Source organism: Netta rufina (assembly GCF_964035555.1).
Source record: "Netta rufina genome assembly, chromosome: 5".
Classification (NCBI taxonomy): domain Eukaryota; kingdom Metazoa; phylum Chordata; class Aves; order Anseriformes; family Anatidae; genus Netta; species Netta rufina.
In genome coordinates, this window is record NC_140128.1 from 30,196,415 (window position 1) to 30,219,330 (window position 22,916).

Here is a 22,916-nt window from a genome sequence, read left to right on the forward strand (position 1 = left end):
TTTAGACAGCCCTTTGGCCTTTTCAGTTTGTGCAGTGGCAAGCAGAGCAGCTGCTGATCCCTGTGTTCAGCAGGAAGTTCCCTGGACTTGGCTGGTGCGTAGCTGTGCACCAGCGCGGCTCTCGTGTCCCCATGTCCAGGCTGGCTCACGCAGGAGAGGAGGAGCCAGCCTCAGTGCTCTGTGCCTCGAGCGAGGACGTGCCCATCAATGTTGCTTAGTCTTTATACCGAGAGGAAATCAAAGTGGGCATTTTATTTACCCCTGTGGCTTATTTGTCTTCAGCACAGATCGCCACCGTCCCTTAAGGCTCCCGGATTAGGAATTGCTGTGGACATGACAAGACATGCAGTTTAATAGATACGTACTGTTTACAATGGCTCCACTGTCACAAATGTGAGCAGCTGAGCTGTGTTTTAGTGGTTGTCTCATAGTATGACGCCATCATACCAGAAGCTTTCAAACACTTTGTGAATCCAGATTGCACTCTGATGCAGACTGTCTTGTAGGATCCTCATTGTGATTCCCAGGCACTGCCTCTCCCCATAGGCATCTCTGCAACATGTCTGGCAATCCAAACAACAGCTTATGTAAGTAGGGTTGTATTAAGAAATAATGTAGCAGAAAGGTTGTGAGTCATTTTGGGTGCCTCTGCATCTCAGTGTCCCAGCTGAGACACAAAATGGTGTCTGATTATCATGGAGGGGAGGACAGGGGTGCTTTTTAGTCTTGGAGACTCAGGCATCCAAAAATCAGAGGCACTGAAAAATAAAAGACCACAAACCAGTAATCATTTTTAGAACTCTTGTCCTCTCTGCTTTTTAGTGAAACTGCTTTTTTAATGCAAATGTGCAACTGAAAATCTGAAGCCAGTTCCAAGTGACCAGCCAGTGCTGTGTGGGGCACAAGGAGATGCGCTGGAGCTCGCCAATGACCCAGAGAGCACTGCTGGCAAATCTCTGCTTCGACATAGAAGAAATTGTTCTTTATGTGAAACGTACAGGAAATGTCACAGAAAATAATATAATTCACTGTCTCTCTCATTTTGCCATATAAGCAGCACCCAGATAATACAACTGCCTTAACCATGACCTTTACAGCTTCTTTTTATATGTTATTTGATAAATTGTATTTCTGCAAAATCTTGAGGAAAAAGCCACCACCATCTCCTCGTCTGACAATCTTCCTCCCTTTGCTGCTTAGCAGAAACAGCAGCAGCTGCTTGGACAGCAGGCAGAAATGCACATTCCATCTGTTTTTCCTTTCTCTCTACAAACAGCAAAGAACCTAGTCAGCAGCGTGTGAAAAGATGGGGTTTCTCCATGGATGAGGTGCTGAAGGACCCAGTAGGACGAGACCAGTTCCTTCGCTTCCTGGAATCAGAATTCAGCTCAGAAAACCTCAGGTGAAACCTTTTCTTACTTAAACTAAACAAATGGGGCTAATCATAATGTCTCGTGTGGGTGAAATGCTAGAAAATGCAGCCCCCCCAGCCTTGTTGGTAACACTGTTTTAAACCCAATATCTGGCCTTAGCATATTGCCCTAAAATACAGCCCCACTGAAGAATTAATAACTAAAAAATGTCGGGAGCACCAACAGCACACTTTGTTCTGGTGTAGCAGAGTATGCATGTATCTTTAGCCCTTCCAGATGCAAAACTAGGGGCTAAACTCACACCTACCTGTGCCTTAGGATTCACCAGTGAACACTGCATAACCCAGAACTAACACAGTAAGGCATTTTCCCTTATTGATGCCAGGTATCTTCTCATGTTGACAGAAAAAGAGAGGTCCAGCTAGATACCCCCCATAGATCCTGAGCTAAACCCACAGCCCTACCTACATACAGCCACCTGGTTTGTGGTTGGCACCAGGGCAGGCTGCAGCCACTGACCTGTGCTGAAGGATGAGGGTTTGAGTTGGCGTGGGGTCAGTGCGTCTTGTGCATGTGGGATCCTTACCCTCTCCCCTTAGCTGAGGTACAGCAGCGTAGAGGCACTTCACAGAGAACTGCAGTGGTCTTCACCTGCACTTTGTTAGTCTGGAAGACAGGGAAGGGCCCAGCAGCAATGTCATTTGACTGCCCTAGATATTGTAGTGTTCAGTAAAAAACACTTTTTTACACAGCCTGAGTTGAATCCCTGAGGCCATGTTGTGGTTCTCTGGTGCCATCTCTGCACATGGATGGGCAGAGGGCCCACTGAGGGCCCAGTCCCATTCCAGTAGTCCTAGTGCTCGTTGGCAGACACAGCCAGAGCACTCCCACTTAGTGGAATCAGAATCGTGCTTAGGCAATGGGGGAAATCTGCTATCAGCTGAACATGCAGTTGGGTTTAGTGCTGCTGCTGTAATGAGAAGGTTTGATGCTGCTCTCACTTTACACCAGCTAAGAACTCAAGTGAACAGGCTTTCACTTTATGTTTTGTTAAACTTCTTTCACTTCAACAATCATATGCATTAGTAAAGCATGTGAAGAATTGCCATTTTATTGCAGTCTGCTAGCCTGTAAGATCTGAAAGTGAAATTCCCCAGAAAGTGACTTTAAATGACATTGGAACTGACTTGTCATATTTATCCTATTTGCTTGCCCAGGGAGAAATACGGAAAGCATGCCAGTCACAAAACAATGAAAAATCAATGCACTTTAATGTTTGTCATTTTTAAAAACCCAAAAGTTACTTTGAAGATAAACAAGGGAGTGTTACTAAATTACATAAATGAACTTGACATTGTGTGGCTGAACAGGTACTGAACTTGTATATACTTACTGCACTTATGTACAGAGATGCTCATTTGCAATTAAATCATAGTGATGAAGTGCAAAATTAAGATACTGTATTGAAATACTCCTCAAATGGTTTTTCTGAAATATGTGTGGGGTTGCACTAATGAAATCCATCAGGTTTTACCACTGGCGGGTGTCCCCCAGGCTCATCCTACTCAAACAAATGGAGGAATTTTCATTATTACCAAGTAAGCATTTGCCTTTTGCGGTCAATCAGGGCTGTTCCTCCTGCAGATGTGCATTCTTTTTGGTTATGAGAAAGCTTGTAGCAATGGGAGGCTGCAAATTAGTGGGCTGTGATAAAGAGGTTAAATCCCACATCCTTTTTGGAAGATTCTGGTGTCATTATTGGTTAATATGGTACCATTACGATCATTCTTACGGTATCATTATCACGGCGTTGGCTAATGTGGTGTCATTATGACCTAATACTGGATCAGTATTAGTAAACCTGCTTAGGGCTGTAAATAATAATTAACAGGACGTAAAGGCGCAAGCAGTCATAAAGTAAACTGGAATAGGATGGATTGTTAACAGTGTTGAGAAGCAAAAGGTGGCTCCCTAAGGCCCAGGTGTGGCAGAGAAAGCTCCTGAATTCCTATTAAGAGTGTGTAGTAGAAAGGAAAATAACTGCTGGATGCTTAAACATGCAAGTAAGGATTAATTTATGCCCAACAGCAAGGCTGGGATCTATCTCACCTAAGTAGTTAGCTTAGAAGCATAAACCTTCTACACCATCCACTACCAAGTCTCCTTTTCAAGTGAGAGAAGCTGAAGAGAAGTCAGTAAATTACCAGGGAAAGTGGAATCTTTAAATGGAAGGTTTATCTTTAAGTGGAAACAAAATGATAAGCAACTAAATTACACAGGAAAGCTCCCATCTTTCTCTACCATCTATAAGCCTGACACTAATTGAAATTAAAATGTCTGCATGGTAGGCTTCTATAGCTAAGTGCAATGTATCCCACCCAAATTCTTGGAAGCTGTAAGGAACTTTCTGAGAGCACAGCACTTGCTGGAAAAAATACTTTTGGACCCTCTTCCCAGTAACTATCCAGAAATATGGGAATTGGCACAGTGGGAACATATTCTTCCTTGGGAATGTCAGGAGGATCTTCATTAATGTTGGCAGCAGTCCTGTAGGCCACTGTGCTATCCTCAAGACAGATCTGTGGAAGTGGTTGCTGGAAAACCTAGCAATTCCTGGTAGTGCTAGAAAAGGGATTTCATAAAGTATGCAACTGAGAGTGTCTTGAATGTAATTCAGTGGTGCAGCAAAGGGACCAAATTTTGCTTTTATTCCCAGTGGTGCAAGTCCAAAATCACAGGCTTGATTGTGGTGGGGTATTTCCGTGTCTTCCTAGCCAAGAAAAATTGGTCCTGGTGGGGGTCTCAAGAGAGGCACTGCCTGAGATAGCAGCAGACTCGACTCAGTGACCTCCGAGGTCTCCTTCCAGCTGTGTTTCTGTGTTGTAATAAACTTGCAGGATCATGTCCACCAGTCTCCTGGGCTTGGCTGAGCCCTGCAACTTACTTAGTTACTGGCTGTCCATTATTTATGTGAGAGCAGGAAAGTCAGGCGGTTGGATATTTTATGTTCTGTTTTTGTTTTAACTCTTTTCCTTGCTCTCTTCTCTTCTGTCTCTATTGCCATCTTTCATCTACAATGTGTTTTGCGTCTGTTGATTTTTGAAGTACCCAAACTATAGCAGAGAATATGCCAAGCTTCAATTAAAAAAAAAGTCAACAGAGAGTTCTATACATTTTTTATGACCTGGAAATCTCCTGAGACACCTTGAGATAGCTGAGATGTTCATCTAACCGGTGGATTGATTTTTTCCAGCTTCAAAGAGTGTCAGCTGGAAAGAGAAAGCTAGGTGGGAATATGGGACATGCTAATTTTACCCAAAGGGAAATGAGACTGCACACCTGTTTATGGGCCCAAACAGAGAACACATGATCCTTTATAGGGCGTACTGCAAAGCCTGCAATATAGCAGGGCAGGCGGTTTGCCTGTTATTGTGAACACATGTTGCACGTGGAGTTAGCTGGGAAACAATTTTATCTGCAGAAAGCGTTTGTATCTTATAGGACACCTAATGGCTGAAACTTGTTGCCAGATTGTTTTTTTTCTTTAGTTTTCATCAGGAAATGAAATTCTGAGACACTGGGGAAAGCAGACCTAGGAAGAAGAAGAAAAAAAAAATCTTCTACAAAGCTTCTCCAAACCCAAACCAGTTACGCAGAGAGTTCCTAACTGCTCCGAAAGCCATCCCAAGCGCTCGCTGTAGCGTGAGATGAGGTGGGCAGCCCTCGCTGCCTGCCCCCGCAGCCGGCAGCGCCCGGTGCCGGTGCCCGGGGAGCGGAGTTTGGGTCCCCGCCGGCCGCCAGGCGGCACGGGCGCTCCACGGCCGAGGGAAGCATCCCCGGTGCGAGCAGCTTGCGCGCTGCTTTGCCCTGGGAAATCGCACACACTCGGCTGGGAGGCAGGAGTGAGGTGGCCGCATCTCTCCGCGCCGGCTGTGGCTTGTGAGCCTTTGCTTCTCATGCGCTGCGCGTCCCGGAGGGCATCCCGAGCTGTGGGAGCCGGGACATCCCGGAGTTTGGAGAGCCGTGTCCTCACCCGGCAAACAAAAAGGCAGCAGTACGAGGAGCTTGCCGCTTGGAAGTGGGGTGCACAGCCTCGCTAGGAGGAGGGGGAGGCAGCTGGGCAGCAGGCAGCTTGCTCTCCTTCGCCCCAGCTCTGCAGGCTGCTTGGACGTGCTGCAGCAGCGATGGCCCAGGGCTCTGCTGGCCACTAGCACACAGCCTCACTACCTACCCCCAGCACTGATGAGGACAGGTCTCAGCCACACTACACTCCCCATGCCAAGGATCTGGCCATCAAGCTATACAAGGGTGTAAGCGCCTCCCCTGTCTGAACCTCCTGTTGATTTGTGCTTATTACCTACCTACATTCCCCCCCACCAGCTGTGCAGTTAAAATGATGGTTTTTCTCTTACTGAAGTGAAGTGAGAACAAGGTTGTGAAAGGTGAGGGATGCACGATGGGCTACTGAGGCAAGGAGAGGGGAGTGTGGTCACATTTCAAACTCTGCCAGTCACTCAGTGACTTTGCTGTCAAAGCAGGGGTGTTGCATCCTGCCCCAGGATGGGGTCACAACACTGTCCTAATGTCTCTCCCCACAGTCTCTCCCCAGTCTCCAGAGTCATCCATATTTTGTGTCTTATGAGGTTTTAAAATTCATTTTTGTTTTGCACCGTACCTCAGGAGCAGCCCCAGTGCTTCCCCAGCCGTCTTTTTGCCAAGGGCCATCTGCAAACTGCCCACAGCGATGGAGCACCCCCGCAGCACCCCGTGGAGAGGCAGAGCAGGCAGGAGGTTCGGGAGCTCTCTGTGCCTTAAGGAGGCTGCACGGGGTAAAGCACCATTACAGGAAATCTCCTGCAAGTGACAGCAGCTTAATTACATGCTGGATGAGGCTAGAATGCTTTGTGCCTCTGACAACGGTTTGGAATGCCTTATTGCCAGCCTTCTCCAGCTCTAATGTGCTGCTGTGTAAAGGGCAGAGAGCCTGGGATCAATGCTGCCCTCCCCTCAGCGCACACACCTCGTGCTGGTCCTGCTCTCCCCAGGACACCTGCAGGGAGGATGTGGGTGGGCATCTCCCCCCTCCCCTGCACAGGGTGACTGCTGCAGATCAGCCCCGGCACCTCCCAGGGGAAATGGGGAGCCAGTGTGGTATCTTCTACTGCTAGCTCATGGGCGTGGGGCTGGGCTTGTGCCCCAAAATTTGCAGGACTGACTGAGGGAGTGCATTTGCACTTTGAACACAAATTCCAGGGCAGCTGTTGGTGTGTCTGCATCCTTCCCGGGCAGAAATACCCATCGGTCCCCTGAAAATGCTCTAGAAATCTCATAGGAAGCCCAGCTTATGCATTGGGTTTGGGGTGGTTTCTCCTGGCAGAGAATTTGCCTGGCAGTTGTGGCTGTGGGGCTGGGTACCCCTCTTTGATGTTCCTTGATTTCCAGATACCAGCTCTAGCGAGCAGCTTTGAAATTTTTACCGAGACAAAACTCCCCTTCGCCTTGAAGAGGCCATCCAGCCTTGGGCACGAATTCACAATTGCTTGCAGTAGGAAGAGCTTGTTCTTGTTAGCGTCAGGTTGGTTTGGTTGGGTGGTTTTCAGATTGAGCCAAGTGGTTATTAAAATGGATGGTGCTCCTGTGCTGGCAAGCTGTCACCTCGCGGCGCGCCCACTTCTCCCGCAAGCATGCTTTGCCTGCCCGCCTCCCAGGCTCCCAGGGCAGAAGATACGCCAGCAGAAAATTTTCCGTCTAGCCAAGTGTTTGTCTGAAATGTCCCAGCTACTCTGGGTTGATTAGCATCTTTCTTCTCCATGCCTTTTCTGTGTTCGCTTGTTACCCTCACATCTGAAATTGAACGGTAAAATATTTGTAATGGAAAGACAGCCGCGTACGGTGTCAGGTTTTCACTGTGAGCGCCACTCTTAGTGAGCATGTGATAGCTGGGGGTGTCACCGTGTTCAAATAATAAGGTGTAGCGAGGCAGGACATCACATGCTCCAGGGGTGGATTAAGTACCTCGCCTGGGTGACAGAGAGGGACAGCAGCGACAGGGGGAGTGCACAGGACAGGGCTGGTCTGACAGCAGCAGGGACGTGGGTATTGCGAGCATCCTTGCCTCTGTCACACAGCTGCCTGGCAGGGCAGGAGCAGGGGCTGGGCAAGGAGGACTCGGCCTGGCCTTGTATGCAGTATTCATGTCATCAGCTGTGTTTTTTTGTTGTTGTTTTTTCCCTAAACAGGCACTTTGTATGTATAGCAGGTATGGGATGAGGCTAAACACGTACCCGTGTTTCTGCGGCAGTTACACAGAGCACCAGGAAACCCTGCCGGCAGCTGATCAGGAGACCGAAGGAGCACGGGAGCCACCAGGCTGCTGGCTCTTCAAGCCATCCTCATTGCCAGGAGGGTTTTGCTTTAGGAGAGGCAGTTTTGTCCTCCTACCAGCATTTGCCTCAGTGATAGCAGGCTGGCACCATTATATAATTTGGGATGGGAAAATAGGCTTTCAGCTAAAAGTTCAGCTGGTTTAGTAGTCTCCCATAATGACAAGTGGGGGACATGGGTTTTTCAAGGTTGTGCAACACTTTCAGATGCCCTCAACAAGTAGCAACCTTGGCTCTTCCTACAGAGGGCAATGGCATGGGTATAACTGGGTTCTATTTTCATCTCTTCCTGTGGCATCCATCTGAATGCAGGTCAGTTTACAAATCTCAAACAAAACAAAAGATTTCTCTAAGTGCCAGTGCTACTTCACCCTGGAAATGATATGAATATTAAGTTTGTTCTGCATTTTGCATCCCTGCCAGACGACAGATCCTGCAGGCAGAAATTACCAGCAGATTGCAGCGGGGCAGCAGGAGGCAGAGCCCACTCCAGCTGCATGAGCTCCGGAGGTTTCCTGTTTGTGTGCCTAATGTCACACTTCTGCAGGAATGGTTTGAATAAGAAATATATCACTTCTTAAAGTCCCTTTTCTGATCTTTGCCACGTTATAATGGCTTGGTGTAAAGTCTATCACACCTTCCCCTGAAATCATGCTAAAGGGAGAGTCTTCTGTGAATACAGCTAGATACTGGCTTTGTCATCTTGGACACTGCCTGGGCTTATCCACAGTCTTACTTATATCTCTCTTTTTCTCTTCTTTCCACTTTCAATTTTTGTCCATTACAGGTTTTGGTTGGCTGTCCAAGATCTGAAAAAACAACCTCTACAGGATGTGACCACCAGAGTGGAGGAAATCTGGCAAGAGTTCCTAGCTCCTGGGGCCCAGAGTGCTATCAACCTGGATTCCCACAGCTATGAGAAAACAAGCCAAAATGTCAAAGACCCAGGGAGATACACATATGAAGATGCACAGGTTTGTTTTTGATTGTACAGAACTACTGCTAATAAAACTCTCAGTTTTACCGTGATATTCCACTATCACATTGTCACTGCTCACTTGTAAGAAAAAGGAGAGGCACAGTTGGAAGTGACTTTGAGGATATCTATTCAAGCTGGGCAAATGATATTTTCTTTGAATCTATCAGTTATAACAGGCTAATGCTCCTCTGGGAACAGATGTTTGAAAATTTACAAGTCTGCAAGGCGCAGTGAGCTGGAGCCATGTCTCAAAGAAAGCAAAGATGAAAGAGTGCTATAAAGTTCAGTTGGGCTCTCTACTCCCTGTCACAACAGTCTGTCATATTTACAGAATGGTTGATATCATATCAAAATGCTGATTAATACTCTTGTTCTATCATTTATTCCTTTATAACTAATTGTATCTCCCCAGCCAAACCCCAAATGCAGCATCTCACTCCAACACGACTAGAAACTTGTCTAGCAGACAATGCCTTAGAATAATGATAGGACAGTAAGCAATGCAGTGAGCTTAATCCTTCCCTCCTAAGGGCCCTAGATTTATCAGGGAAATTTTACAGATAAACTGTATACAGAAAATGCCTTTAGGAAAACAGATAATCTGTGAAAAACTTTTACAAGCCAGGATAAAGCTGCATAACCTTCTGAAAAAGTGAAAATGTCATTTTATAAAGGCTAAAAAAGGACAAAGGAAGAAGGGATCATTTGGCAAATATTACTAGGGACACAATTATAAGATATTCTCCTTAAAATATTCTTTATCAAAAGCATGTAGTAAAACCAACAACAAAAGAAAAGAATCCTTGTTCTTATATTTTCTTTAAATTTTCATTCAAAGGCAGTTCTTCAAAATACTCCACTAACAAAATATTTCCGTCTCAGGGGAGATGTTGAGGACCATTTATACAAGGTTAGGTAATGAATTTTTCAAACCAGCAACAAATACTATATTTTCCTGAATGCAATCCTGCTCCTTGGGGCCCATGTAGAAGGAAAGTATGCAGAGTCTCAAGGCAATCCCCTGTGAATATAAGACAACGTAAATGTTCTTTTTAAAGCTGAGAAACACAGGAGTATAAACACATTCTGGCTAAGATGTTGTGGGGTTTTTATTTTGTTTTTGTTTTTGCTTTGCTGTTGTAGTGAACTAGAACTCCTGTAAATTTACATTACCTGAAAAAAAAAAAAAAAAAACAAAAAAAAAAAAAAACAAAAAAACGGTAAAATGCAGACTAAAGAAGATAGGTGAATAATGGGAGAATTGATTAAATAGATAAGTAGAAGTACTGAGAATAAGATGGATGTTTAGGCAATGAGTATTTAATCAGAAGAAGACACTGAGGATTTAGGCTTGAACCTATCTGTTCACAATGTAATTGCCATTCAAAGGGGAGTTGATGAAATCACGCCAGAGCTCTTGCAGTTCAACTGCAATTTTAGCTCCTTGGGTTAATTTTATTTCAGAGGATTTTTATGCTGACTGATGTCTTCAACTCATCTCTTTGGGTTCATGGAAACAAATACAAAGCAAAGATAGACCTTCAGGCCCAGCTGTGATTGTCTCGGAGACAGTGTCTGCCACAATAGGATAGCTGGTAAAGGTGGAAGGTGAGCTTGGTTCACCTGCTTGTGCATTGCAGTGGACTCTGGTAGCTCCACAAAGGCCAAGCAAGGTGTTTCTGATTGCTTGACTGGATATCGAAGGCTAACAAAAGCAGAGACAAAATGGACATTGCCAAATTTCCTAGTGCATATCCTCTTCATGGCAGCCCATGTAGGTCCTCCTGAGTCTCTCAGGTGTCCTTCTGGTGTGTTCCCCAGGTCAGCCCCACTGCCTCGAGGACTCTGCTGTCTCACGAGTCTGCAGCTGGTGGTAGCCCAGCTGCCTTATCTCGGCACGCTGGCACCAGGAGCCCATGGGAGCTCGCACACATCCCACATTCCTAGGGATTCAACCAGACACAACCAGTCAAAACAACCCTCTGTGGGAGGGAAAATATGAGTGTTGTCCCTGTCCTGTGTAGCTTTAGCAAAAAGAGGAAAACAACACAAATGTCCTTGTGAATAAAGGACAAGAAAAAATTAGTTTACTGAACAGCGCATTCCTTAAATGCCTGCAACTCTGAGACATGAAGACTAAGAGGAAAGAAAAGGGTTGGGTTTTCCTGAGAAAGGAAATTGCAGCTCCTGCAGTGGAAAAATAGGACAAAGTGATGTTGCACCGTAGCCCTTACACTGACCTGGGAGACCCACAAAATGCCAGTTGTATATAAAAAGGATTGAGAACGAACACACTGGGAAGGGGAATGTGCAGCAGAGCACAGTATTCTTCAGGCTGGTAACTGCCTTATAGCTCTAAGTTGAAAGCAAAGCAAAGCATCATCTGTTATCAGGTGTTTAACAGTCTACAAGGATGGGCTGCTTTGCACAACCTTGGCTCCCAGCCCCAGAGAGCTCTCCCAGATGCTGTACATCCATGAAGGCCAACAAAGAAGGCAGTAGAGATAAATCTGGTAAGACAACCTGAAGGAAATGGGGAGAAAGGGGGCTCCTGACAAACATGTCTCTCACGTGAAATCTCTTCATCCTAAGACCACTCAAGCTCTGAAGGCAAGTGGTGTCTATAGTCAAAAAAAAGTGACACTGAAAATCACAGCAGCACACATTTTGCCCTTTCCCAATCTCAGGGTATGAAATTTGCCCTGTTTAGTGTCCCTTGCTGCTGCTGTGCCCTGCAGCCCTGCACTGCTCTGCTTGCCCAGAGCCACTTTCTCCTGCTGGCCTTGCCACCCGTGTGCCCCCATGAGCTGTGCCAGCCGCCCTGGCCACCCAGCCCCTCACACACCCCTCATCCTCCAGCAGCACAGCTCCTGCTGCTGGCTCTGCCAGCTACCTTCACCTGCAGCACCTTCTGTCATTTGGGTGCTGGGCCCCTCCAGAGGAGAGCCTAGTCATCGAGCTGATTATTTTCTGCTCTTAAACAACTGTCCACTGAGTAAAATATTATGATTATCAAACCATTTTCACTTGGGAGTGAAGCAGCTTTTAATACATGGGGCACTGTCGGGAAAGGTCAGTTCAATTAAACAGTGAACTACTTAGCAGGACTGGAGCTCCCCAGGGAGTTATCAGCATCGCTGTGCAGCCCATGTGGGGACCTGCAATATGAAGCAGGCACAGCCAGCTTTGGAAAGTAAACAGGCTCAGCTCCATCCAAATGGCCTCTTTTGGCTGATGGAGCTGCTGACAGACCAACTAATTCATCTTTAACATGGGAAACCAGAGCTGTACGCTGATTACAGCTTATCTGTACCACATATTAATTTTTTAACAGTTTTTCCTTCCCTGTCCTGAAATGTCTTTCTGCTTTTAGAATGTCTTTAATCCCTGCCTCAGTCCCATCAGTCCCATAGACCTTGGTACTGTGAGCGAGTATTGCAGGGATGTGTCCTGTTGCCCAATATTGATGTTTGCTTGTAGGGGCATCACAGCCAGGCATACTAGAATAAGGTAAGCCACGTAGTTGTCTTTGCAATAATTTTTCTACTTGCTTTGTTTATTTTTCTTCTTTAATAAATGAAATAATGTTTTAGATTGATGTTCCTCTACCTGAACTGATCGGCTGTGTTTTCTGTGAAGATGATTCAGGGAAATTCAGTTCTAATCCAGGCTCAGTTAGGGATTTTGACTGTACTGTGCAGATCCTTGGCTAATTCCAGAGCAGATTTAGACCATAATGCCAAATTCTGAGCTGCTCAAACCAGAAATGTAGCTGGCCCAGATCTGGGCCCAGTTTGTGCTCTCAGCATCCCCAGGTGGTGGTCCGGTTGTCCTGGGCTGTAACAGGTCGATGAGCCCTTGCAGGATTTGTCAGTCAGTCCTCAGGTTTTGTTCTGGTCTTATCAAGGCGCTGTGTTGATGTGAGGTGACAGGACACTTGAATTTAAAAACGAACTCCAAGTGAGAGCAAGGATCTCTTGGAAGTGGAATGTCATTCTCTAATAAGGCAAAATGAGGGGTGACCTTTCTTCCACCGACTTAGGTTTGTTTTCAAGCATGTACAGGATGTAAAAGCAAGCATATACATGTACAGCAGCACATGCATGGTGCCTACTCACTGAGCATACAGAACTCCTTTTGTAGGTCTTGAGCAAACTCCCAGCATGGAAAGAAAACATGAAAATAATCATTCATTGTGTGCATCTGTATTACCTTTTGTGTGAGAACTTGGGGAAATGTCAGTGGTATTTTCTTGAAGTTTCACCTAGTCACTCCGGTTACCTGCACGTCTGTAAAGGAAGGTGTCTCAGGATGGCAAACTGAGGTAGCACCAAGCAGCTCTGCTTGGCAGGAAGGCAGCCAGGAGGGGATGTGGGGCAGACCCAGGTGTCCAGCTTTGAAGGATGTCTTGAGTCCAGCTGAGCCAGTGCTACTTAGCGACCTGGTGCTTGTGCTGCAGGGAATTAAAAGGGCTGCCGTGGTGTGGGCACAAAGCTGCAGTGTGGTCAGGTGTCCTGTGCCTCCCCGTGAGCTGATAGCTTTGCATGATGCTCATTCATGTGTCCCAGCAGGATGACTTTCACCTGAGTCTTGCACTGGGTTGTGCTACCATGCACTAGGCCTCTGCTCTGGAGAGCAGATCGCTTTGTGGCTTAATTTGGCCTTTTGCCCTCCTCTGAGCCATCTTAAGATCGCGAGTCCTAGGGCTTGGTGTGTGCTTGGGGCTGAGGCCTCAGCAGCCAGTGCGTCGCTGTTGCTGTTCGTTTGTCACACGTCCAAACAAAAATGTAAGTTCTTTTCTTTGTGGATTTCCCAGAACAACCTGCAACGAAACTGAATCTGAAACAAAGAGCCCCACAAGTACACCCATAAGAGCAATTAGGTGCCTGCAACAAAAATAGGAAAGCGATCGTGGAGGGTTTTGCTGGTGTGCCTGGTGCTGCACAAAGCAGAAAATAAAAGACTCAATGCAGAGGTCAATATAGGAGCAGGTATTCAGTGTTCCTACTTTACTGAGACTTTTTCCTAAATGTATATACACACCATGCATCGCAAAGTACCTCTTTTATTCTTTCTTTTCATTTTCATTTGTGCTTCAGTGGTCATGTGGTATGAAAAAAAAATGTCCTAACGTGCAGCCTTTGTCAGACATCTCCTAACACCAAAGATTGCCTTTAAATGGATGCCATGGGAAAGCCTCTAGCTCGCTTAAAATTGTATTCAGCACTCAGACTCTGGTTCTCTGGGACCCCTGTGCCATTAATGTGCACTGTGCTTCTGGACTGCAAGAAATGACCATTTCTTGCAGAGCAAGGGAATTTCCTGCTCGTGTGAGAGTCAGGAAGTAGCCGACACTATTCTGCTTCTCAGGCAGTGAGCAAAATGCTTGCAACTGCATCGCTCTCCACCGGCAAACAACAAGTCCCGTTAGTGTGCACAGTGGGTGAGAAGTCCTACAGATAGCTCAGTTCCACACCTGCCAAACCCATGTGCTGCTGGAACGCCAGTCTCTAATTTTTCTAAGGCTTGTTATCTCTTAAAGTGTTCGTCCTTCTAATTTAAAAAAAAATCCCTGGGGAGATTTATCAGCAGTGCGTTTCACTTCTCCCCTTCTCAGACCACAGCAGGTACGGATGGAGTTAATTGGCAAACAGATGCAAGGTTTTGATATGTATTTGTAGCATGGACAAAGAGCTGGAGCTCAATCATTTAAAGGCTTGTCCAAGGTGATACAACAGTAGCTACCCTACAGACAAAATGGTTGTGAGATTTGGAAGGCTGGTTTTGTGTCCAGGATGTATTCTCTTTGTCACCAGGGCTGGTCATGCCTACCTCAGCATCAGCACCTTCACTCAGAAGCTGGATGCTGCTTGCTTCTGTAAGGCTGCATCCTGCTGTCACCATCTCCTAGCAGACATAGATGGCCCCAGTTTAATTTCTGTTGTGGCAGGGATGCTGCATATCCCTACCCAGGGCAGAAGTCAACTTTGTGGCGGAATTTTCTCCAGAGGAATCAGAAAGGGGAAGCTGCAAACAGCTTTGCAAATGTCTTAGCCAAAAAGTTGAGTAATTTCATCTCCTGGCTGTACTGCAGCATGTACAGGAGTGCAAAAAGCCATCTTTGTCGCTGTGTCTCCTCGATCCTGTATTGTTTGGAAAAGAGATGCCAGTCTTCCAAATGTTACATGAGCTTGTTCCCTCCTCCCAGGCAAAACCTGTTCACTTGGGCTTTCTGCCAGTAGCCAGGATTTGGCCCACATTGTGAGAATCAGCCTCTTAGCCACGATCATTGTTCTCTAAACCTAAAGCTGCTCATATGGCGTTAGGCTCCCGACAGCCTGCTCTGGTCTCCCAGGATAGCCCTTGCTATATTTAGGACTAAATCCTCCTGCAGTACCAAGCTGACCCCTAAACCGCGCAGCGTTCAGCTGGGCTTTGCCTCTGTAGGCTTCTGCAGTGCGTCTGCTGCCAGCCCCCCGGCAGCCCTGCAGTCCCGTTGGTACCTCCGAAGGTATGAAGCAAACCACTTGTCTCAGCCCTTTCCAGAGGAGCCGGGGCTAAATTGATGTGTTACTTTTATCAATGCATTTTCACAAGAGAGATTTACATTAGGTTTCCAACTCTGTATCTACAGGGCTAAACAAAGGATTTCTGTGTATTACTCAAAATGAGCTCTCATTGCTTACAGTGATTTCTCCTGCTAAAGCTCTTTCTTACGTTACTGTGCCTTCAGCCTGGTGTAATTTCATTTGTGGTCTGAAAAGAGGTTTTATGCTTTTTAGTTTAGCAGGGAGGTTAGTCTATATTATGGTATAATTATTCATCTTCTTTTTTTTTCTGTAGTAGTAAAAACAACTTGGTTGAGTGTGAAGAAAATGCACCAGCTAAAACTGTGAGTGTAAATAATTTTGTCACTTAAATAACTCGAGAGTGGACAAAAAGATATTGCTCAAATTTTCCAGACCAATTCACACTTAGGCCAAGACCCTTATGTGTCATTTACCAACCTGAAACATTTCTTTCCTAAACTATAAATCAGGCAAGTCCAGCGCTCCAGCAGCAGCAAGAGCACTCGTTCCCCACTAGCCGTGCTAGGTGGCAGTACTGCTAGGTACCACTGGTTTATGCAGGCAGACAGCTCAAAAAAAGCAGTACAGAATCACTGGGAAGAGTAAAATCCTGAATGCAGGGACCACAGTAAGCAGATGCAGAGGTGCTTTTAGTGGGGATTTGGAGATGTAAGGGGAATTGGGGTAAAACCCCGATGTTTCCCCATCTCCTCCCCTCACTGGTGTTTTCCCACTGGGTTCAGTGAGGCTAACTATGAACATCTTTTCTCTGCTGGGTGCTGCATGCCTTGCCTCAGCGGTGCCTGCTACCAGCTGCTTTGAATTCCAATGTCAATATGGTAGGGTTTTTTCCACTTTCTCCAAAGGATGTTTTGGCACCAGCACTTAGGCTGAATGGCAACTGATCAGAATTCCTTCTAAAAGCTGTTTGGAAATGGTACAGGTAACTGCTCCAAAGCAAGAGGCTGCTCTGCTTTGCTTTGCTGTGCTTTGGCATAGACCTTTTGGAAGATCCTGGTGGTGCTGGGATGGGGTGTCCCAAGCACGGGCTGGGAAAAGTATGGCAGAGCGAATAGGGTACCTCTCGTCCAGCCCTTGGCTAGGGGTTGTGCTGCATGCAGCACGTGTGCTGGTGCTGGGGCACAGGATTTGACCTGCCACAGATGTGTCCGTGTAGGGCAGAGGGTCTGGCCGAAAGGCATTAGGCTGCTGCCAAGCCTAATTTGAGGTGCAGCAGTCACACTTTGTGTGCTCAGAACAGCATCTCCCTGCTTTCTCCTTCCTGCATCCTCTGCGTGCAGCAGAGGCATCCCTTTGGCAAACAAACCCCAGGCAGGTCTCAGCTGGCATCTGCTGTCACCCTTCCAGCGAAGGCCACAAGGCATTCACTGAGGCTCTGCTCTCTCATGTGTGAATTTGCAGAAAATTCTCCCCCAGTGCCCAGCACTCAGGTAGAACATTCATTATGGTTTGCTGTTGTATATTTATTTGTTTAGTCTACTGCTTTACATTGCTTTGGGGCTTTTCTTTGAATGGATTTGTCTGATGTGCTGCAAACCTGCCTTGTAGCTGCCTTGTAGCCAGCTGCTGTGTTTGCCTGCTTGCACTACAAAGAGGTCTCCAAAAAAGCCCTGACTCATTTAATGCCAGATCTTGGTGGCAGGGTGAGGGACGTGCCAATCCAATCCAGAAGATGTGAGTGGGAGAGAGCAGCGAGGCAGCTCCTGACCAGTTTGTGAAGGGCAAAGTGGGGCCATGGGGCTTGAATGACTCTGAGTAGCTATCTAGCTGCAGTTTAATTCCCCTAGAATGGGCTAAAAATGTGCTAAATAAGAAGCCTGGGCTTGAAACAAGCAAAGAACTGGTGATTTCCTCCTCCTCCCCCTCAACATCTAAAGCTTACGGCTGTGTTCGGGCACAAACATGGAGAACTTCCTATCAGCAAGCTAAAATGTAAGGACTTGCTGGAATCCAGCTGGTGTGCAAAGGGCGTGTTGTGCTTGGCCTTCACAATCCCCAAAACGTTTCAGACCTGTCCCAGAATGCCAGTGTGTAAGACAGCGGTGAGATTAGAAATGGAGATGTTTAACCACCAACACAGCTCTTGTCTCATGCACGTTTCCAAGGAAAGAACCAAGATATTGGGCTGAATTGTTCATAGCAGACAACAGGCGTCCTGAGGTCTGCCAGGTGCTTTGGGAGAGCCGCTTTCTGCTGACATTTTGTTGTTCAGGTTTTTCCCACATATTTCTTGGATCTTCCCAAGGTCCTGCTTGGCTGCCACCCCGTCCTCCTCAGGGTCACTGCGCTTCGACTGCAGAGGGGGAGAGCCCTGCGATCACGTTGCAGCACATTGATTTGAAGCAGGTGCAGCTTTGGGATGGTTTCTTCTATCGCAGCCACCTCCCACATTCCCGTCTGGATTGCAAACTTTCTTCTTCTTTTTTTTTTTTTTTTTTTTTTTTTTTATCCCCCCCCCCCCATTCCCCTTTTGTCAAGAAAATTTACAGAGCTTGTCCTTCATCTCCTTCCAAATATAGGGCTTGTGAATGGAAACAAACCAAGAGATGCTGCTGGAGCTTATCTGGCTTTATTTCCCTGTGCTTCAGCTGGAGCTGAGGTGGGATTTCTTCTTGGTTCTACTTAAAACAGTAGAAAATAAATTCGCTGCGCTTTACCTTTATGGTTCCTTTGCTATCTAATTCACAGAAGTCATAGCCTTTTCCCCTTTAAAATTTGCTGTTTGTCCTCCTTTATATCCTGCGGTGGTGATGGCAAGTGGGACGGCTGCGTTTTCCAAAGTGTAGCTCCCATTGTACAAGCCTAAGGACAGGGAGCAGCTTTGGTGCAGCTGCACAGCCCTCAGCCCCTCTGCCTGCTTCTTCCCCCCGCAGACGAGATGCGGTTCAGGTGCACGAGGCACCAGATGGCTCTGCCTTTTTCTAACAAGGAGATGCACACAGACCCCATCACCCCTGGCATCTTGGCTCAGGACCAGGGAAGCACCACTGAGAGCTGGAAGGGCTACAGGGGGAGAGCAGTGGGGTGTGTGGGGCCTGTGGACTCCTGGACCAATCTTTAAAGATTTTTTTTTCCACCCTTTATTGGGTTTTAAAAGCAGGGTGCTACTTTGTTTAATGGTTTAATAGATCACTTAGGCAATTTTTGTTAGACGATGTTATGTATTTTTTAATTTCAGTGTGACTCCCTAAAGGAGGGCTGTCTGAAGGCTAGAGCAGCGAGCTGGGACTCTGAGCCCTGCCTGGGAAGTGATACCCAGAAATGGCTGGGAGCTGCCGTGCTTCCGAGGTGAAATGCTTCTCCTTCTGCTGTGCACATGTGGCGTAGCAGCTTCCCATGGCACTCACAAAGAAATGTCAGAGCGATAATTCTGGCCAGACTGCTCGCAGTGCAACAGACTGCGATGTCCAGAGCTGCAGCTGCGTTGTTAAAAATTACACAAATAGTCAATTTGCTTTGTGTATTCAGGGAGTCAATAATAATGAGCTCATTCCCCTATAATAAGCAAGTTTATAAAACGCAGAGTTCTCTCAGCATACGGATAGGAAGCTGACGTTTCTTGCCAGCAGCCTCAGGTATGTCAAGGAGCATGCATGCATATCAAGTGCAGTCCTTGGAAATGCTGGCTGCAGTCTTTGGTGAAGTGATGCTCCCTCTTCACCGTGTGATAAAATGAAGAAACAAAAGCAGCTGCTCGGTAAATTAGGAAGTGAGAGACCAGGGGGTTGCAGCGATCCCGAGTGAATTAAAAATCTGTGATGCATGGGGACAAGCCAATTTGCAAAAGTTGCACAGGGCAGCTAAATCCGTGCACGCACCTCTGCTAATATGCCCGTTGCTCAGGCTGTCTCAAAAGATTATCCTCAGTTGCTAGACCTCTGGTGGCTTTCAGTGCATTTAAGAAATGAGGAGCTGCTCAGTGCTAGCCGTAAATTCTTGGAACATCGGAGTTGGAAGGAGCCCATGAGGATCACCCTAGATCCACCACCTCCTAGGAAGCTTTGGATTCCAGAAGGTGTAACAGAAAACAGCTTGATGACAAAGAATAGAGGAAGGATAAAGATGGAAACAAACATCCTGGTCAGCAGGGTTTCCCTGTCCTGCAGCTAGGATGGCTGTGTGGCAGCTGGACATGTTTCAGCAGGAACCTTCGTGGTGCAGTCTCAGTGGGGAGTTTGGCTGCAGCGGTGTAAGCTGTCCTTTGCTTATTGGTAAGCAGTCTCTGCTGACCTGAGCAAGTGGCTCGGATTTCCACTAGATGCTTCAGAAATGCAGTGCTATAAAACAAATGATCGGTGCCTCATTTGTGCCTCCAGCCCAGAGCCTCTCAAAGCCAGCCCTTGTGATTAAGCAGGAAAGTTTGCATCTGAAGCTGTACATGTCTCTCCCTTCCCTGTGCCTGGCCTTCTTTCTTCCTTAGCATTCAAAGCCTAGCAATAGCTATTCCCCATTTGATTATATCATTGGAGAATGGCTGAAAGGTAGCAGTGCTGCTCAGCAGTTCCACGATGTGAAAAGCAGAGAAATCCCTCATAGCAGTTACCTAGGGATGTGGCGTGCAGTACTCCTCTTCTTCATGGAGTGGCCTCACCTGAGAAGTTGGCTTGTGGTTTATTTCATCTCAGGATCAAGGTAATTTTTCCCCCTTCCAACAGTCAGCTATTGAGTTTATACTGTTTTAAGGTCAAGTACATGAGGGCACCTTGACTTGAGTAAGAATGATGGGTTTTGCTTGCATGCCGGTGGGTTATATGGCCAGCAGTCTCTGCTCCACTGTGTTCCTCTTTACATGAAAGTAGCTAACGTGATCTCCCTGGGCAAAAATGAAAAGTTAATGTTATTTTCCAAAAATATTATCTCTGCCTTTCAGAGCAGACCCAGTTGTCTGACCACAGGTAAAGAAACCACAGGGAGTTCAAAGGTGGTCAAAAATGTAATCACCTGTATATCAAAATATCAATCATAATGTCTCTGTCACCTGCTGCCTCATCTCAGCCCCACAGCTCCTTCCTCCCCAGTTCCGCACCCCATCCCACCGGCACCCTGCATGTACGGGGTGTGGTGAGGGAGGATCACCAGGAGGAGGAAGGCTCTGGAGACCCTTCCAGCCCTTACTCCTGATGGGGCTGCAAGGTGGCTGCCCCAGTTACTCATCAGCCACCCATGGTCCCGGAGGAGGAAGGAAAAAGCCTTTTAGGTATGCAGATAGGTGGTGAGTTTTTTTTCCAATTAATTACAAAGAACTTATTAGGAGGAGATGGAGTCTCCTTCAGAGATTTAAGAGGTAACAATACAGCTGAGCTCTTTGCACTGTGGCTGGGTTTACATCAACTGAATGCTGAGTTTCTACTAGTTGAAGTGCTTGAGAGAGAGAGCTGATGCTGAAAATCCTTACTCATACCAGAGAAATACAAACCTGTTATTGACCATATCCGTGGTTTGCATTATTTTCCCTGTCCTTGTCTCAGCTTCTGCTTTGCTCATTCTGTGCTGATAAGTGTGGAGCTGTGCCCTCCCTTCTGTTTGTTTTTTGCAGTGAGAAGGAGTCGTGTTTGCTAAATGACTTTGTACAAGCATTTCTCTCATGAAATGTTGTGCTATCCTTCAGATATTTTCACAGAAAGGAGGATTTGACAGGTCTGTAAGCAAATGTGGAAATTAAAAACTGTCCCACGCCAGGCTGTAGCTCAAAGGATACATTTTACTCTGAATCTGAGTAACACCGGTGGCAGTTTTGCCCATCTTAGGGCTGACTATACACTGAATAGTGCAAGAAAGCTGAATTAAGCAGTTCTGTGTACAGACAGGTCATCGCTAATCGGCCGTGATGGGGACGATAAGGGAATTCTGCTTGGCTTATTAACACTGTGAAATAAGCTTTGTGACTTCAGCCTGGTTTGCCTCTTCCAGAGTTCCATCTGCAACGTCCATAGGGCAGGAGAGAATATTTCATGTTGTATAAATCGGTATAGGTAAAACAACTCATTAACTCTATAAAAGTGCTTTCATGGGCAAAGTCTAAGAGAAATGCTCAAAGTGCCTGTTTTTCTTTTGAGTTCCCTTAGTGCGTTCTCAGTCCTTACTTGGCCGAAGTATTGTGATCTGATTTTTTTGAGGTTTGGACTAATACCTGTTTACAAATCCAGGGACAATTAGAAGAGCTGACTCTAATAAGGGATTTTCATCAGGCAAGTAAAACTAAGCAAGGCAAATGGAAAAGAGTGGGCATGCTGTTCTGCTGCAGTGAAACATGCCCTCGTAAGACTGAAGATGCATGCCGTAGGTGCTGTACTCTCGGAGCAAACTGGTGAGAGCAGTTTGACTCGGTAGGAGAAAACAGACCCTGTGGTGATGAGGGACTCATCTGATGCAACTTTATACACACAATGCAGACGTTCACGCCTGAGCTAGGCCTATAAACTCCATGCATAGTCAGCTAGAGAGAGAGGCTTTTTCAGGACATGAACAGTTTGGCTTTATTTTGAGTGTCTGTCTTAAATGGAGGCGAAATGTGTCCGAGTATCAGTTCCCCTCCATGAACAATATGGGGAGTGCTGGGTGATAGCGCAAGTATCTATGAGTGGTAAAATGCAACCCAGTCTATGGGACATATTCTGACATTTATTTCCTCCTCCTTGAGCCATCCCAGTAGTTTCAGTCTGGCTGGACACCTGTTTGTAATCTGGGGACTGGTGAGAGTTGCAGTCTTCACAAAACAACACTGATTACTGAATAATGTGTGCCAGCCTTTGGGGCGAGGGCCATCTTTGTGCTTTGTGTTTATGCAGCCCCAAGCACAGCAGGGTCCTGCCCCAGGATGGACCTCCTGTACGCCACCACAACACGCATAATCAATAATAGCAGACTTAATTAGAACTTTGATCAGTCTCTCTTCCTTCTAATTCATTGTGTTTTAAATCCCTGTGATGTCTAAATGAGGTTTGATAACAATTCTCTGTCTCTCATTTCCTCCCGTCCCACAGGAGCACATTTACAAGCTGATGAAGAGTGACAGCTACGCGCGCTTCCTCCGTTCAAACGCTTACCAGGACTTATTGCTGGCAAAGAAGAAGGTATCTGTTGGAAAGGACATGCTTGCATCTCTTTGCACGTCTTGATTCTCGCCTGCTGCTTGCTGCTAGTGTGAAAATGAAAATATTGTCTCTTTTTTTAAATTTTATTTATGAAAGGAATAAGAACTTTTGTTTTCCTCACCAGGGGCACAGGGTATGGCATCCGTGTGCACAGCCTCAACCTATTTTTTTGAGAAAATATGATGACCCACAATTAAAAAAAAAAAAAAAAAAAAAAAAGATGTTTGTCTTGCACAGCTGTTTCCCAATGCAGTGCAGGCAATTAAAACTGCATTGCCTCTTCCTCATGACAAAGATGGTGTCTGGTACAAGAAGCAGAACCCATCAATCTATTAATTGCAAATTTCACCCTTTCTGGTTTTCACCTCCCCAGCCTCCCCATGTGATCTTCCCTTTGGATGCCTTACCTCTAGACTGCCCTGTAGTGATTTCCATTCTTCTTTTCTCCCTTTCACTTGCGCTTGGCACCCAAGAGATGTTTCCTTTTCCTTGGAAAC

At 46.4% G+C, this 22,916-nt stretch overlaps 1 protein-coding gene across 5 annotated transcripts in view; it reads left to right on the plus strand.

Moving 5' to 3' along the window:
- Window positions 1-22,916, plus strand: part of RGS6 (regulator of G protein signaling 6) — a gene marked incomplete at its 3' end in the record, with an annotated part of 94,491 nt that overhangs the window by 51,323 nt on the left and 20,252 nt on the right. For 4 of the 5 annotated variants that reach the window (XM_084287390.1, XM_084287391.1, XM_084287392.1 and 1 more), the window contains 3 exons: window positions 1,277-1,402; window positions 8,544-8,730; window positions 22,309-22,398. In XM_084287390.1, the coding sequence (XP_084143516.1) occupies window positions 1,277-1,402; window positions 8,544-8,730; window positions 22,309-22,398 (403 nt within the window). The remainder of the gene's footprint in view (window positions 1-1,276; window positions 1,403-8,543; window positions 8,731-22,308; window positions 22,399-22,916) is intronic. The other variant, XM_084287394.1, reaches the window with a different exon arrangement.